Source organism: Kryptolebias marmoratus, linkage group LG9 (assembly GCF_001649575.2).
Source record: "Kryptolebias marmoratus isolate JLee-2015 linkage group LG9, ASM164957v2, whole genome shotgun sequence".
Classification (NCBI taxonomy): domain Eukaryota; kingdom Metazoa; phylum Chordata; class Actinopteri; order Cyprinodontiformes; family Rivulidae; genus Kryptolebias; species Kryptolebias marmoratus.
The window spans coordinates 8,374,501-8,391,559 of record NC_051438.1 but is presented as its reverse complement, the minus strand read 5'-3'; the positions used below and the strand labels follow the sequence as shown (position 1 = coordinate 8,391,559).

The 17,059-nt window shown below is 42.1% G+C and overlaps 1 protein-coding gene across 2 annotated transcripts in view; it reads right to left on the bottom strand.

Moving 5' to 3' along the window:
• ppp3cb (protein phosphatase 3, catalytic subunit, beta isozyme) overlaps positions 1-16,719 on the bottom strand; it is a gene marked incomplete at its 5' end in the record, with an annotated part of 32,602 nt that extends 15,883 nt beyond the window's left edge. For both annotated transcript variants that reach the window (XM_017419722.3, XM_017419724.3), the window contains 5 exon segments: positions 596-735; positions 5,263-5,408; positions 9,593-9,704; positions 12,592-12,716; positions 16,519-16,719. In XM_017419722.3, the coding sequence (XP_017275211.2) occupies positions 596-735; positions 5,263-5,408; positions 9,593-9,704; positions 12,592-12,716; positions 16,519-16,719 (724 nt within the window).
• Between the last annotated feature and the right edge of the window lie 340 nt (positions 16,720-17,059).

Here is a 17,059-nt window from a genome sequence, read left to right as displayed (position 1 = left end):
CCCCCCCCCCCGCCCCCCAACCCCCATCGTTCTCTCTCAGTATCTTAATATCGCTCCGTATCTGGCAGGAGTAGCCAGTCGTCATAGCAACAGGACCGTGCAGTCTCCCCGGGGATTGTCGGATATCTTTTCATGCTGAAACCAAACTGTGTGTGTGTGTGCTGTGTTTAAGTGTTAGCTTGCACGTTCAACTCACGTGTGTGTGTGTGTGTGTGTGTGTGTGAAATGGCCAAGATTGTCTGCCTCTGCTACAAATCCCAGCAAATGTTAGTGGATGCTGTTGGATGCGACCCAACCGTGGAAGCGTCGCTCGCTCTGCTCTCGCATCCCCAGCACCCTGAAGTCCTCCTGAAACTTATTAGATTCCTGATTTGTAGATGAACGCCGACAACATTTACCCACAAGGCACCGGGGCAATTGAGATACGCTGACTAAGCTCAGTGAAACCCATCTCCTCCAGTTCCAGCTGGTGAATTTTAATGGCATTTCCTTCTGAGGTGTGTATTGTGTTTAAATACCAGCTTAGATCGTCTTTCTGCCCGTGAATCAAACTCATTACTGTGACTTCCGTGTGCCACAGCATGTCTTCCTGTACCTGTAGAAGTAGGAGCATCCTCTGACCGTGTTGTGCCCGAAGTACTCCTGGGTCTTCTCGTTGCCAAAGTCCTCCAGGGGGTCGGACCACAACAGGTCGCACATGGGCCCAAACGCCGGGGGCTCCTTAAATCGGTCCAACTGGGACAGACCGACAAACGCACAGATGAGCATGAGCCGAGGAACAAGAACGACGGCGTCGTTTGGTCACACTGGCCGCAAACGAACGCGTCAACTCATGTCGTATAAATCAGACAAAAATAAACAATAAAAAAAAAAAAGGAGGGCACACACAAGAAATAAACACACACAAAAACACATACTGTCAGAGCGGAGCATCTCCATGGCAACCCTCACCACACAGGAGGGAGAAGATATCACACCAGCAGATTCACCATGGAAACACTGCCATTAGACGAGGACGTGCGTGTGTGTGTGTGTGTGTGTGTGCTGCTGTATACATTCATGGGAGGTTTCTCTCTCCGGTGTGGTTTCACGCTTCTCATGAATCGATTCGCTGAACAAATTGTTGGGAAATGATTTCTTAAAATCGCTGTTCGTTTGGGGGGTGGGGGGCAGCTGCTTTTGTTGAGTCAATCCTGTTTTTTAACATCCTCAGGTAATAACTCAGTCTGAGACCAAACACCGTTTTTATCAAGGGCGAGAGGGCGGTCATGTTTTTACCTGTGTGTGTGTGATTGTTTGTTTGTCTGTTAGCGAGAAATCTCATGAACCGCTGGACAGATGTTATTAAAATTCTCAGAAAGTGATCACTGCTTGTGCATCGACCACTGAATAACTGTTGGAGTCGACCAATTCAAGATGGCTGCCACAGCTAAGTGGCAAAAAAAAATTGACTGTAAATGAGTGAATTTTACAGTTCTTGAGCTGAAATTTAGTTTGGTAGGAGCTGAGAGGCACCACCGCCTCATACTCCAAGTGAAGACTGTTTAGGTTTTTTTTAAACTTTGCCTTTAGGCTCAGCTTTGTCTGTCTGTTAGCAAAATATCTTGTGAAACACTGAATGAATTTCAATGTAACTTTCAAGTCAAGTCAAGGCAAATGTATTTATGCAGCACTTTTCAGCCACACTGTGGTTCAGAGTGCTTTACATCATGAAAACACACAATAATAGCAGAGGTAAAAGCCAAGCTAGGGAACTAGGATATAAGAAGCTAAACTACACTTGTTTAAAACAAGTCATATTAAGTCACACTAAAGATAACCTGAGGAAAACCAAACTAAGATATAATAAAGTGATAATAAGCTAACATAAACTAAACTAGGATTTAAAAACCTCAGCTTAACAGATAAGAAATGATACAAGCTAAGCTAGACTAAACTAAAGGTACCAAAGGCCAACTAAGAGTTAAAACATTTCAATAAAAGGCCAACTAAAGGTGCCAAAAGGCTGACTGGAAACAACAAACAAAACAGACAGTAATCACTCCATGTACGTCTACAACTGATAATCTTTTGGAGTCAACCTAATTCAATATGGCCGCCACAGCTAACCGACCTTTGGAAGCATATACATGGCTGTAGCTCAGTCAGTTTGACTATTACTGAGCTAAAATTAGCTGAGACTGATCTCACTGTACAAATCCTGCACATCATTTACAAGGTTCAACGTAAAAAAGGGTTTAAATCCAGACCTTCTCATCTTAAGAGGATCTTAGTTTAAAACTCCAGCACAAAAGGTGGTGGATTGATTTAAGGACTGACAGGCCTTTCATTGAAAAATACAGTTTGCTTTAAAAGAAAGTCCCCTTGTTTAAATCCAGTACACGCCAAACTTAGACTACAGCAAACAGGCCTGCAGCTGGAAAGAGGAGGATTTATTGGAGGCTGGGGTAAAGCCTTGTGGAGTTGCTCGACATCAGCAGCAAACAAAAAGAGTCCATGGCGGGCGGCCTTCCACGGATCCTGAAGGAGAGGGGACACAAGCACGGATAAACGGACGTCCACCTGGACGGCAGAGAGAGCTGGACCGTCTCCAGGCAGCCCGGGGTCGTTGGTTCCCCCTGCAGCGGCTCCGGCCCGTAAACCTGTGCCGTAAAAGGCCCCTGGATGTTTTACGAGTCTGCAGTGTCATTTTTACTCTGTGGTTCTGTTATGACAAAGTTCTGTGGGGGACTGATACCCTCAGGCAAAATAAACTTATTCAGCAGACTCCCAACAGTTCAGGTTGTGCAGCTGGACAGAGGTGGACACCGTCAAATCTCCTGGACATCGTCTCCCGTCCTCCTCAGGAAGAATCATGTTTTTAATCAGGCAGAACAGGGGCCCTCCTTTGATTAGCCATGTTTAAAAGGATTTTCACCAGTCTGGTTTATCTATTAAAATGATTGCTGCTATAAATAAATTGAATTTTGCCACGTTGTTTTTTTTTTTTTACTGGTTAGACAAGGGTCCACTTTTTGTCTCTGACTGCTTCGGTTTCAACTGTAAACCACTGTAAATAAGAAAAATCCTGAAACATATGATGAATAATAATACAAATAATAAACTTAGGTTTCCTTTAAGGAATTGAGCTGAAATTCTTTGAAGAAATCGCCATGAGTTGTGAAACGATGATGGGGTCAGAGCCACTTTGGTTTAATCGTGTAAATAATATTATCTCATGCGATCTGTAAACCCTCAGAGTATCAGAGTAGGTCTTGTGAAAGACTCTCAGCTACTGCATCAGGTTTTACCATATATTAGCTGTGGCAGCCATCTTCAATCGGACTGTGTGTTGGGGAGGCTTTTCAGCTAATACATCCAACTTTAGCTCAGTATCTGTAAAATCAACTGAGCTATAGACATTTTCGTGTTTGCTAAAGGTTGCTTAGTTGGAGCAATACTGAATCAGGCTGACTCTAAAAGGTGATCAGTTGTAGACGTGCGTTCGGTGATCGCTTTCTGAGAGTTTTATTCAAATCCATCCAGTGGTTCACGAGACAGACGGGGTTCACATCAACAGTTAAAGCCAAAGTTTTAAGTGAAAATCTTGTGCAATCTGTAGCTCTCAGAGCGCGTATTCTGGATGATGCTCAGCTGCCACCACAACAAAATCTGTAACAATGGCTGAGTTGTAGCTGTTTTTGTGTTTGTGGTGGTCGGTTTTGAATTAAATGGTAAATGGCCTGCACTCGTATAGAGCTCTATCAAATCCACGGACACTTCACACTACAATCATTCATCCATTCATCCTCACATTCACTCACTGATGGTGGTGAGCTACATCGTAGCCACAGCTGCCCTGGGGCGGGCTGACAGAAGTGAGGCTGCCATCACACCGGCGCCACCGAGCCCTCTGACCACCACCAGTAGGCAAGGCGGGTGAAGTGTCTTGCTCAAGGACACAACGTCTGAGACTGACAGAGTGGGGGTTCGAACCAGCAACCCTCCAGTTATGAAACTTATGGGACCTCCTGAGCCACTGCCGCTCCAGGCTGGCTTCAGCTGGTAATCAGTTGTAGATGACCACCAAGGATTGTTGTCTGAACATTTCAGTGAAATCCATCCAGCGGTTCATGACATATTTTGCTAACAAACAGACTTGTGACCTGTTAGCACTCAGAGGACAAGTTGGGGCTCAGTCTCAGCTACTACCACACTAAATTTTAGCTCAGTAGTTGTGAAATTGACTTTGCCACTGGCTTTCTGTGGCAGCCATCTTGAATGTGGTGACTCCCAACATGAATCAGTTTTAAACATGTTATTAAGCATTAATAAAGCATTTATAAAACACCTTATACATTGAAGCAGGCTCACTATTTGGCATGATCATGCGCTCTACTTTTATTTACTCGGGTAAGCACAAGTTGCTGTTTTTTTGTTTGTTGCTCCGCAAATTTTTTAAATAAATAGCTTTAGTTGCCAAAACAAAGTTTGGATTTTCAAATGCTCGTAGTGCGTACAAGCAGGTCACTTATTGACAAAAGTTTGGTATTTAAAATCTAAATGATGAAGAACACAGGTAAACGGTAAGAATAGAGAATACAGTAAACAAGTCGGTATTTATAATGCACTGTAACTGCTTATTAGTGGTTTACAGCTTAATAAATAATAGCAGTATTACCTATTAATGACTAATTTAAAAGGGTATCCTTATTTTAAAGTGGTACCAAAACGAAGCAGCTTTACATATTTGTCAAAACAATCCGTGTCAGATTTTGTTTTGGTAGTGTTTCTTTTTGTATTTAGTGTTTTGTTTCTGGTTTCTTTTGGGTTTGGTTTACTGTTTGTTGCCCATTTGTCATCATTCTCCACTTATCCTCTGTCAGCTCCTGTTAATTGCCACGCCCATCTCCACCTGTCCTTTATTGTAATCACTCACCTGTGCCCACTTCCCATAATCATCCTCAGCTTTAAAACCCGGTCCCTTTCTCCACTACCCTGCTGGTTCATTGTCTATTGTTCATGGTCTCTGGTCCCTTGTCTCTCGCCTTGCCTTGCCGTTTTGGATTTTGTTTTGTGAAGTTTTTGCTGCCTCGTCAGCCCTCGTTTTTGTTCATTTCTTTAGTTAATAAATTAGTTTTTTATTAGAAGTCTGCACTCTGGGTTCGCCTCCTTCACCACCCCTTATGACAAACCGATTCTGGTTTGGACCACTTTTTGCTTTTGCGAAGTCTGCGTTGTTGATCTGAAAACACGTGTCTCTGCGTGTGTTTCTTGTCGCACCTTCTTGATGTCGTCCAGCGTGTGGATTTCCGGTGAAAGCCCCCCATGGACGCACAGGAACTGCTGGTTCATCAACGCTGCCAGTGGCAGGCAATCAAACGCCTCCATGCAGGAGTCATACACCTGTTCTGAGTACTTGATCTTACCTGGGGGGGGTGGAGCAGAGGACAGACATTTCAAGACTTGAGGCAAAAGAAGCGCCTCCCACGCCCCCGGTGGTAATACAGCCTCAGGTCCTAACTTTGGGACAAGAGCGACGAGGAATGTAGAGAACAAACAAACATGCAGCTTTAACACGTAAAAAAATTAAAAATCTCACACATGTAAAGGCTTAAAAAAGCCTCAAACAAATGCTCTAGAAGCATAACGTAGTTCACTCGGCTGTGTGAGCGTTAACATGTTGGATTTTCACATGTAAATAATTTATGTGGCCATCGCTTCACTGGCACTTTCTCCTGACCTGATGTTTCATCGCTTGTGACGTTGGGCTTTTGTTTTAGCAGAGAGAGTTTAAAAAAGCTACACAAACTCACCATTTTACAGGAAATGTTACTGTGTTAGAAACAACATGTGGAAGCCAGGGTTCAGATTCTGTCTGTGACAGAAGAAAAAAAAAAATCATCTTTTCCAAATAAAACAACTCCAGCAGCAAAAAGGCTGAAGATTTACTGTAAGAAAACAGCTTTTATTTGACACTATAGTGCCAACGACGGCTTTTAAAAGTGTATTTCACACAAACAAAACAGAATTAGACTGGAGAAACAACATTTTCTGCAAAAATGCAGTGTGAACGCTGAGTGCTGCATGACTGCTGAAGAAGCTGAAACTTAGCTGTTGAAGCTAACAGAAGCAAAACACCAGCTAAAAGCTAAAAGTTGGAAAACACTAGCTAAAAGTTGCAAATATCTAGCTAAATTCAGCAAAACAAGCTACAAAATAAATGTAGTAAAAGTCTAGCTAAAAGTAGCACAATACTAGCAAAAAGCAGTAAAGGTTAGCTAAAGGTTATAAGTAACAAAATCCAGCTAAACGTTGCAAAGGACTAGCTTAAAGCTAAAGTAGCAAAACTGTAGATATGCTTAGGTAGGAAAAGGCTAGCTGAACATGAAAAATAGTAAAAGGTTAGCTAAATGTATCACAAGGCTGGATAAAAGCTCAAGTAACAAAAGACTAGCTAACAGCTAAAATAGCAAAAGGGTACCTAGAAGCTACAAGTAGCCAAATGTTAGCTGGAAGCTAAAAGTGGCAAATGGCTGCATAAAAGCTATTAGTAGCAAAACAGTAGCTAAAAACAGCAAAAGATCACAATTTCTCCTATGGTGGACTAATAAATGATCTTATCTTGTCTTACAACCAGTATGCTGGAATTAAACAGATCTCATTGTATTTCTATGGGGAAAAAAATTGCAAATAAAGTTCAATATTTTGAAAAGTATTAAAGTTACCAAAGCCAAAAGCTATGACACCTGTTTCCTGAAGGAGCTGAATGTTTTGATACACGAATGGCTAAAGTAGCACAAAGTATGTAGAAGTATTTAGAGTCCAAAACATGTACAAAGAATAAAAACAGGAAAAAAAGGAAACGATGAAGAAGAGACAGAAGCCCAGAAGTTCTAAAGAAAAGGGAGACAGATTGAAAGGAGGGGACTTTTAGGACACAGTCCAGTCAGGTTTTGAAGTGAAGCTCTTTTAAATACTAAATCATTCGTCAGGACCTTAACAGCCGTGACATCAGCCATGGAGCGGAGTATTAAGAGAGAGGCAAAAGTCTTCCTCCGGGATAAATGAGGGCCAGTTTGTTTGTTTTTTAAATTCATTATTCAGGCTTATAAAATAACTCTGTAAAAGACAACCAAACGTCTGTGTTACTGAGTGTTGAACACACAGCTCTGTGGGGCGTATCAGTCCACTGGGAGCCGAGTGAACGTCCGACTGACTTAGATGATCCCTTCAGCAGCTTCAGCCCCATCGGCTCATAAAGCTCCACACATACGCTCGGGTACAAACACAGACATTGTTCAGCTGAGAACAACAGCGACAAACTAAACAACCGGGACCCGTGATGGAAAAAAAGAGTCACAATGAGGAGTTTTCCATTATTGAGTTATTATTGTCATCAAATGCTCCGTCTTCAGAATGAGACGCAGTTTGTTGAAGTTTGGTGATTTATCACCGGCTGACAAAGTTTGTTTTGTTTTCAAGAGTTCATTCATCAGGAATTCAAGCCTCATATTTACAGACAGGAATACCCAAACTTCACAGTGACGCCAAACATTATACGAAGGGATTTTCCCGACGCTGCAGCAGAGAACAGTGACCGATTCTGAATTTATAAGGGTTTTAAGAAAAAGGATTATTTCTGAAGACATACCTGTTAGAAAACTCTGTTTTAAAGTTAGACTGGGAAGATTATTTGCTATTTTAGCTCACCGGATAGTGTCTTTATGGACTCATTTTTTAGCTAATTTCAATTACGGCTAAAATGTAATATTTTCACTTGCTTTTTTGCACTGCAGCCTGAGCTCATATTGGCTCATTTTGCCAGCAGGGGTCACAAATGGTGTCATGTAAATGTGTTGCGGTTTAATATTAGCTAATGTAGCGTTCTTTCACACCAATATGCCATTTTTTTTATTTAAAGGGTTGTATTATAAGCCCAAAAATCAATATAAAACGAGCCCTCGTTAGTCCAGTCATTAGCCCAGTCTGGGTAAAGACTTCTGGCCCTTTCCTCCTACCTCTATAGCTGATGTCACAACTGATAAGACACTAACTACTAACAACTATTAGACAAAACATTGCTTCAAAAATGACCAGACTATCACTTTAAGACATAAAGGAGAGAAGAAGGCGATGAAGGAGGAGGGAACAGAAGGGAGAGTGTGAGGATAAGAAAACGCCAGTATTGTGAGGTGCCAGTGTTCAGTAGGCAACATTTGTGTGTGTGAGACAGCGAGGAGTGTGTTTGTCAACCTCTCCATCTGCCTTGTGTGGAGCTACAGCTCATTATTGCCAGTCCACCAGTTGTCAGCTCCTTCCACACACTCAAACATTTATGAAGACACGCTCGCTCGCCGTCGACGCACACACTCGTCCCACACCCACAAACGCGCACACGCACACACACGTATACACATAGCAGATGGTAATTGAGGGCAACCACTATTCGCCATGAGCACCGAGGGAAATTAGCTTCCTCGTCCCTTGGCCAATCAGACACAGAGGAGTGAGTCCCTGAGCCAATCATTAAGGGCCAAATTAATTTGCTACTAATCACCCACTCTCGGACAGGATGCCGAAACTCACTGGCGGAGGAGTCAGAAAGACACGCAGAGAGACGCCACGCGAGGGAGGGAGGGAGGGAGGGAGAAGGACTGAGGGATGAAAGCAGAGAGAAGAAGAAGATGGCAGCGTGGGAAAGGAGGGATACAAGCTGCAGGAAGACAGAGAGAAAAGAAGAAAGAGAGGAGATCAAACAGAAAACACTTAACATAATAATTAAGCAGTCTGAATGGGGTAATTGGGTTGCTGAAAATGAATCTGTAACTGTTCCGACCATTAAGGATCTTCATGTTTATTTAGTAAGAGAAATGTTTAGAGGGCAACACAACCGAGGTAATATTAATACAGCAGGTGAAGTATATTGTGTAGGGTCGCATTAAAAAGCTATAACAGTGTCAGAGGCTGTGTGCTAACGCAGGCTAACCAGGTCAAGGAAATAATCTGATTTGAACCTCCTATCCCCTGATCGTTTTTAACGTACAACGTTCTGATCCACATCAGCGTTAGACCTGTACGATATCGGAAATATGGTGGCCGTTCATTAATAACCCATACAGCCCCACTTTGAAAACAAAAAAATATCCTGAACTATCACTTTAACCGTAATTTTAAACGCACGTTTTCCTCCAACAGGATGAACAGAGAACATACTGAAACAGTTTGATGACTTCTGCTGAGATCTGATCACTGAATTATTGATAAATAACTACAAAAGACAAATGTAAAATGGTTCAAATGAACGTTGACCCAGCTTTTGTAAGTCAAACAGGTTGATTTTATGTGTATTACTATGAAGCTAACAAGCAACACAAACACCTTCTTCCCTTATCAAAAAAACAAACAAACATGGTGCTGATTATACCCAGGCTCCAAGCGCAGTCTTCTCTGATCTGTGTAAAAATAAATAAAATATATTTTCTAGTCTTAATGTTAGAAGAAAAGTCAAACGCAAACATCTAAATTTAATAAGCCTTTCATGTCAGAGAAACACAGAGGCAGTAAAAAATGTGATTTTTGGAAGAAAGAAAAAAAAAAAGACATAACTCACATTCTTGTTTGAAGGTAAAATATTCTGTCAGATGTCTACATTCATGGTTTCCCCGTAGAAGGAAGAGGGTCTTTGGGTAGAGGATTTTCAGTGACCAAAGGTACAGCACGCACTGAAATGTTCATGAGAGAAGAGAAAACATGAAAAACACATTAGAGTTAGAGTTAAGCAGCTTTGCATTTACAACCAAAGTCAAGATTCATAAAAAAAAAGCAACTTTTTAAATTCTATCTGCTCAGTTTAGTCAAATGTTTTGGATTTTTTTAAAGGTCTCCAGATCAAAGCAGATCTTAATTAAAGCGACCGTTATAGTCAAACATTAAAAACAGTCTTTCTCAAGGTTTCATTAAAATCCATCCAGTGTTTCAGGAGATATTTTGCTAACATACGGGCAGAGTTGACTGTAATAGTGTTGTGTGCTCAGTTAGTGTGACTCTCAGCAACTACCAAAGCAAAGATCTGTAAAACAGACAGATTTATGGACACTTTCTCACGATCTGATGTTTCATCGCTCGTGACGTCGGGCTTTTGTTTTAGCAGAGAGAGTTTAAAAAGCTACACAAACTCACCATTTTACAGGAAATGTTACTGTGTTAGAAAAAACATGTGGAAGCCAGGGTTCAGATTCTGTCTGTGACAGAAGAAAAAAAAAATCATCTTTTCCAAATAAAACAACTCCAGCAGCAAAAAGGCTGAAGAGTTACTGTAAGAAAACAGCTTTTATTTGACGCTATAGTGCCAACGACGGCTTTTAAAAGTGTATTTCACACAAACAAAACACGCATGACTGCTGAAGAAGCTGAAACTTAGCTGTTGAAGCTAACAGAAGCAAAACACCAGCTAAAAGCTAAAAGTTGCAAAATTTTAATCAAATTTAACAAAACCAGCTACAAAATAAAAGGCTAGCTAAAGGCTAAAAGTGGCAAAACACGAGCTAAAAGTAGTACCATAGCAGCTAAAAGCAGCAAAGGTTAGCTAAAGGCTAAAAGCAACTAAATCTAGCAAAAAGAAGCAAAAGACTAGCTAACACCGAACAAAAGCCACCTTTGTATTTGTGGCAGCCATCTTGAATTGGACTGACTCCAAATGTTGTAGGTGTTCATCCAATCATTACTTTCTGAAGGTTTTGGTGAAGGTTAATCACAGAAACGTGTTTTCTGAAAACAAAAGTCTAATTTCCCATCTGAGGAAGCAAGGTTCAGGTATAAAAGACGTAGAAGAATTGTTCTAATTATTGCTTTAACCATTAATGAGCGCTGGGCTAACAGCTCCCATCGGTGTTTCTGCTAAGCTAAGCAAACCGCTTCTTATATCGCTGAAAGAGAAAAACACATGAAAAAACAACTTTTCCTTGAGGATATCATTCCATACAGCTAGTTGTATGATGCTTTTTTTTTTTTTTTTTTACTTATTTTTTCAGTTCTCCTCATTAAGCTAGAAAGCCGAAGCTCTCCGCAGAAGCACGACGGAGCTGCTCCAAGAGATTCCTCCCCTTGAACGAGCAGCCCACAGCCGTAATTAACAGAGCTGGAGGGCCGACTGATCCTCACCCGGGTCTAAAATTAGAAACAAACAGCGTTTTTGACGAGAATCGACCCGAATCAGACCGAGCTCATTAAGCTAACAGGAGAGAATGAATTAAAACACACACACACACAGCTGCGGCTACATGTGACGGCGTGTTTTCACTCCTATCAGTTAGCTAACCCCGCTAATGACTCAGAGGATCTTCTCTCACCTTCACATCGGGCCGGCGCTGTTCTACATTAAGTCTCTCACTCGTGTGCCCTTGGAATGTGTTAACAAGGTGGCCTGAATATTGTTCCCTCTGCTCCAAATTCTCTTTGTGTCAGGGACATGTTTCATATCCACACGTTCAGCTTCCTGATATATTTCAGCACAAATTATGCAACCTCGATTCGGACAAAGTAGGGACGCTTTTTGGTCAAATTTAGATAAAAACAGAACCCAATGATTTCTAAATCCCATAAACTCACATTTGATTCTCAGTGGAACATAGTGTAACATATTTAAACTAAGAAATCGAACCAACTTTTCGAAGAAAACGAGGTCATTTTGAATTTCATGGCAGCAGCACGTTTAAAAACACGTGTTTCTGGATGGTGTTCACATTGCGCGATAGAGCTTTAACCAGCATTTGTGGAACTGTGTTTACAGGAAGTGTTCCTGAGTCCAGAACAGAATCCGACCCGATTTTTATCCCAAAGGCCCAAAGATCGGGTCCAATATTGCCTTTCAGCCTTTCGAGCTCAGAGATTTCTCCAGATTCTTGAACTCTTTTGATGATATTATGGACTGTAGGTGATGGAATACTCTTCCCAAATTGTTTTGTTAGGGAACATTATTCTGAAAGCGTTCCCCTATTTTTACACAGTTTCCTGCAGACCGGTGAACCTCAGCCCATCTTTACTTCTGAGGGATTCAGCCTCTCTAAAATGCTTGTTTCCATGCCCAGCCCCCTTACTGCAGTTGTTTTTATTCCTAATTATTTTTACAACCTTTTATTGCATCCGTTCCAACTTTCTTGCAGCCATAAAATCTTAAATTACCTTATTTTATTTCCTAAATATGGTACAAATTCAACACTTCTCATTTATCGTGCTCCATTGTGAAAGAAATATGGGTTTATGAGATTTGTAAATCATTGCATTCTGTTTTGTTTACATTTTACACAGCGTCCCGACTTCGCCAGAACCGGGGTTGTACACAAATAAACACGATGTGAGCAGTGAATGGAAGGTGATAGACTGCATCTGCTCCGTGCACACATGGTACAAGATGGTGTTACGAGTTAAATCAAGGACAGAGCTGAAACTGTACACCTCAGAGGTGGTGTAAACTTTGCCCCAGGATAGTGACACCCCTGACGCGGCTTGATCTGTGTGGTCACTGCGTATGCAGCGCGGCCGACTTTTCTGACTGGATGCGGAGATTTACCAGGTAGATGTGCCCCGCAGAGCCGGATGATCCGTCCTCACCTCAATACTGAAGTAGCCCCTGTCTACGTAGTCCCCCAGGAAGAGGTAGCGCGTGTTGGCAGGAGACCCTCCCACTTCAAACAGCTTCATCAGGTCGAAGAACTGGCCGTGGATGTCTCCACACACTGCGGAGGCACACAGACAGCAGAAGGTTCAGGAAGACCACGCCGTCAGCAGCTCAGCTCGCAAATACGGTTTTGGCTTCGCTTCGCAGGATCCATATGGCCCAATTTACATCTGCGGGAGGTACATCTGTCCTGAATAGAGATCTGAAAGTATCACTCCTCTGCCTAAAGAAGACGAAACAGAAAATACGTCTGCAAAGGCACAAGGAAAGAAGCTCTTCCAGTTGGTTTAGGATCCTTGTTTGCAAACAGCCTGTCGGCAAATCCATTAAACCACGTAGAAAAGCTTGATATAGAGTGTTTTTATCAAATCTACTGATGCATTTGTGTTTTTAATTTAAGCTTTAAAGAAAGTACATGTTTCATGCACGAATAGAAGCAGGTAAAAAAAAACATAAAAGCCTGAGTTTGGGTTGTTCATTCATAAGTAACCAGTCTACAAAACTTAAGCTCTACGGAGCAAACTGTTTTCTCTTAAAGCAATAGTCTGTATCTTTTGAAGGGGGCTTCTGGAGAAAGATATGAACAGGTAATATCTTACCTGTTGTAGATAGCTCTCTAAGCCACCTCAGTTTGGAGAAATAGAGTTTAATTCTGAGCAGATAGACGACTGGGTGAGGCCCGAACCAAAGGGGATTGTTGTTGTCTTAAACAACTCTGGTCAATCTTGGATTTTATTGTTATTTACCAGCAGCAGCAACAGCTAGCTGTAGCACTTCTGGCAGGAAAATCACAATATTTAGGTGCAAACAATTATGTAATGAAAAACTAAAAGTGACATAGAGATTTATGAAATAGCGTTCACACAAAATCTGCTACGGACGTTTGGTCCCAGTCCTGCTCTGACTAGCCATTAGCTCTTCAAACAGGTCAGGGTTACCCTCCGTTTCTCCAAACTGATGTTATCAAAACAAGTACTGTTCAACCACATCAGAGAGCCGCACTGCAGAACATCTGAACTATCCCACGAAGTCAATTTAACGAGTGTCTTAGATTTTTTTTAAGTAGTTTTAGTTACAAACATTTCTGCTCAAGCAAAACTTGTCTTTATTGTTTAATTTAGTTTACTTTAATAATGACTGAATGCTGTGGAAACAAAAAAACAGATTGGCTAACATTTCAATTAACACAAGTTCAGGCTACAGTATTTTGAACGCTGTGCTAAGAGCATACACTATTTTTGCTCAAATAAAACCATCGTGGTTTCAGTTCACTGCATTTAGACGTTTCATAGCAGGTTAAGAAAATGACACCGATGATTACACGATTTTTCAGGTCTAATATGTACGTAAGCATGATATTTCTACTTTTAAACATTTTTGCAACAACATCCAGTCATTCTGTGGTATTAATAAACACGTTTACCGAACACTCTTAGACCTTTTGAGTGAAGTGAAGAGACGAGCTTTAATTTCCAGCTGTGTCAAATTAAAGGCCCAGCATTTCTCGAAGAAAGTGCTTGTCACCCGCCGCCGTGTGTGCCGTAGATTTAAACTGAGATTGTCTGATGATGAGAAATGAAGGCTTTCGAGTCTTGAAATGCAGCCTGTTAGGCCTCAGATTAGGTGTCGTGAATGACTCTCAGCTACCACCACATCACATTTTAGCTCAGTGTCTCTGAAACTGACTGCAATGCGGACCTTTTGTGCTGGTTAGGGTTGATTAGCTGTGGCAGAAACATTATCGCCCGCCTTTGTCTTTCAGGACAATAATATCAGACAGAAAGGAACTTGGCCGCCTTTGTAATTCAGCCTATAACCAAGAAACCTTGACACATAAAAACCAAGCACACACTTCAACCCTTTAGCGCTCATTTTTCTAACTTTTCTCCTTCTAATATTTGCGCTTCCACATCAGATTTGTGTCGGTGTTGTTTTCCTGAACAACAAGGCTGCACATGCTGAACACTTGAGACCTCGACACTGCCTGTCTGTATAATCCGCCGGCATACATCTCACCATCCGCCTCCATCTCCATCTGTCTGCTCTCTTCTTTCACTTTTACTCCATGTCATAGTTCCTCTCGTCGGTGTTTCATCATGGCCGTTTGCATCCGGCGGGCTGCATCTGCGCTTCGCTGCATCTCAGACTGTCGTTGCTCCCGTGTTGCTCTATTCACCAAACTTCAAAGAAGTTTATGGGCAGCTCATAAACTTCCCTCTCTGTGTTTATTTCAGTGGTTTCCTAACACAGCTTGCTCAGACAGTATGTTCTTTGGCCACATTCTCAGACTTTCGGCGTGGAGGAACCTGCGACGAGGATCAATATGTTGCTCACTGGGAGCGAAAGAGGTCGGAGAACCTCTGCACAAAAGCTGCTTCTGATCGACCGTCTCTCCATCTGCCCGTCTGTCTGTCCTCGTCCCCCCCCCCCGGGGATCTGTACCTGTGAAGGCTGAGTGATGTTCCCAGTGCCCACGCAGAATTATCTCACCGCTTCCATTTGCATAAAAGCATGCACACACACACACACACACGAGCAGACGCAGAGTTACATTATCCACACAGAGTCAATAGGTTGTCTGAGCCTGGTTGTCTGTCGATGTTTCAGAAACATTGTTTTTTTTTTTACTCTCTCCATCGCTCTCAGCCTACCCTTCGACATTCTTATTGCCTCGTTTATAAAGCAGAAAAACACACACATGCAGTGTACTACCAACACCAGTAAGTGCAGGGTTTTTTCGGGGCTGTAAGTGCTCAGTAGTTCTCTCAGCGAAGTGAAACTGAGCTGCAGCTCATGTTTAAAAGACTCCGAGTTACAGAAAAGATGGCAGATAAGTAAAAAATGACAAACAAATGTAAATTGATTCACAAATTCTGACCTTTTGTAATCTTAAAGCTGCTTAAAGTTGTTTTCGGTGTCGTTACAGTCAATTTCTCACGTATTTCAGCTCATTTAAATGATCGCAAGGCCTTTCGTTGTTTGGGCAGCCTCCAATGAGCTAATAAATACCACGGCATTTTGTGATATAACTTTATTCTCTTTCTTTCTGAGGGTTTGATGAAGAGACTGATTCAGTGTCACGAATTTATGGCAAATAAATACGAAGCCAGCAGACAGCTGCAGTCGAAATCAGAAGTTTGCAAACGCTCATTATGGGCATGTATGTCATATTATTTGGGGATTGTATTGATTTTTTCAGGGTGAAATTATTATATAGCATACAACATCAATGATTTTTAAAAACAAGAACTGGGTGTCCAGGTTTAATTTCATTGTGGATTTTCTCGAATCCACACATGGTCAAAATTATACATACAGGCTCAAGTGTAGACATACACCTCCACCAATTTGTGTTTAAACCTGGGCAAGTTCTACATCGACTACAGACTTCTGCCATAATTCAGTCTTCCTATTCCACCCATTAGTGGTCAAGTATCATAATGACACGGACATAAATGCTGTCAAACAAATCCCTCTTACACTGTCATGAACAAACTACCAGCTGCAGTCGATCAAAATCACTAACAAGAACTTCACAGGCCTTGGCCCTGTCAAAATAAGAGACTTTCCAGAACCTTAACCTATTAAAGTGTTAAGGTGAGTGTATGTAAACCTCTGACCACAACTGTAAATGCTGAACACAGAAGGAAGTTAGCGTGCCTCTGTCAAAATATAAGAAAACCTTCCAACTATCACAGGCAGAGCTCACTAAAGAACATGTGAAGTGGGGTTTAGTTTAACTTTATATCATACAGACATATATCAGGTTTAGCTTGCTCACTGCTCTATATTAGCCACAAACTAAATCACAGATCAGGTTTACCCCCAGCGCTCCCTCAGCTGTCATTGCAGCACCGTACCCGTGACTGGTGCCTCAATATCCAGCATGGTGCGCTCCTGGCGCAGGATGGCGGCACCCTCATCGATGATGCGCAGGGCCACGGCCTCCTCCAGCCGACCCTCCTTCGTGAGGTGAGCTTTGAGCAGGTCCACCCGCGGCCGGCCCTCTGAGTCAAACACCTCCTTCATGGTCAGCCGGTGGGCCAGGGGGAAGGGGACCGCTGCAGTCAGACAGGAAGAGGGACAAGACAGAGCAGATGTTTAGAAGAAATGGAAGGATGCACGTGGAGGATGAGGGAGGCTTATGGCAGGAAAATGAGACGTGAATGCTGAAAAAAAAGAGGACTGACAAAATGTGGAGCCACTGATTGTCACCATTTAGGCTCTGAAGCTTCATCCTTCTGATCACATCTCTGTGTGTGTTCATGTGAACAACATGGAGGTGTGTGTGTGTTCATGTGAACAACATGGAGGTGTGTGTGTTCATGTGAACAACATGGAGGTGTGTGTGTGTTCATGTGAACAACATGGAGGTGTGTGTGTGTTTGTGTGAACAACATG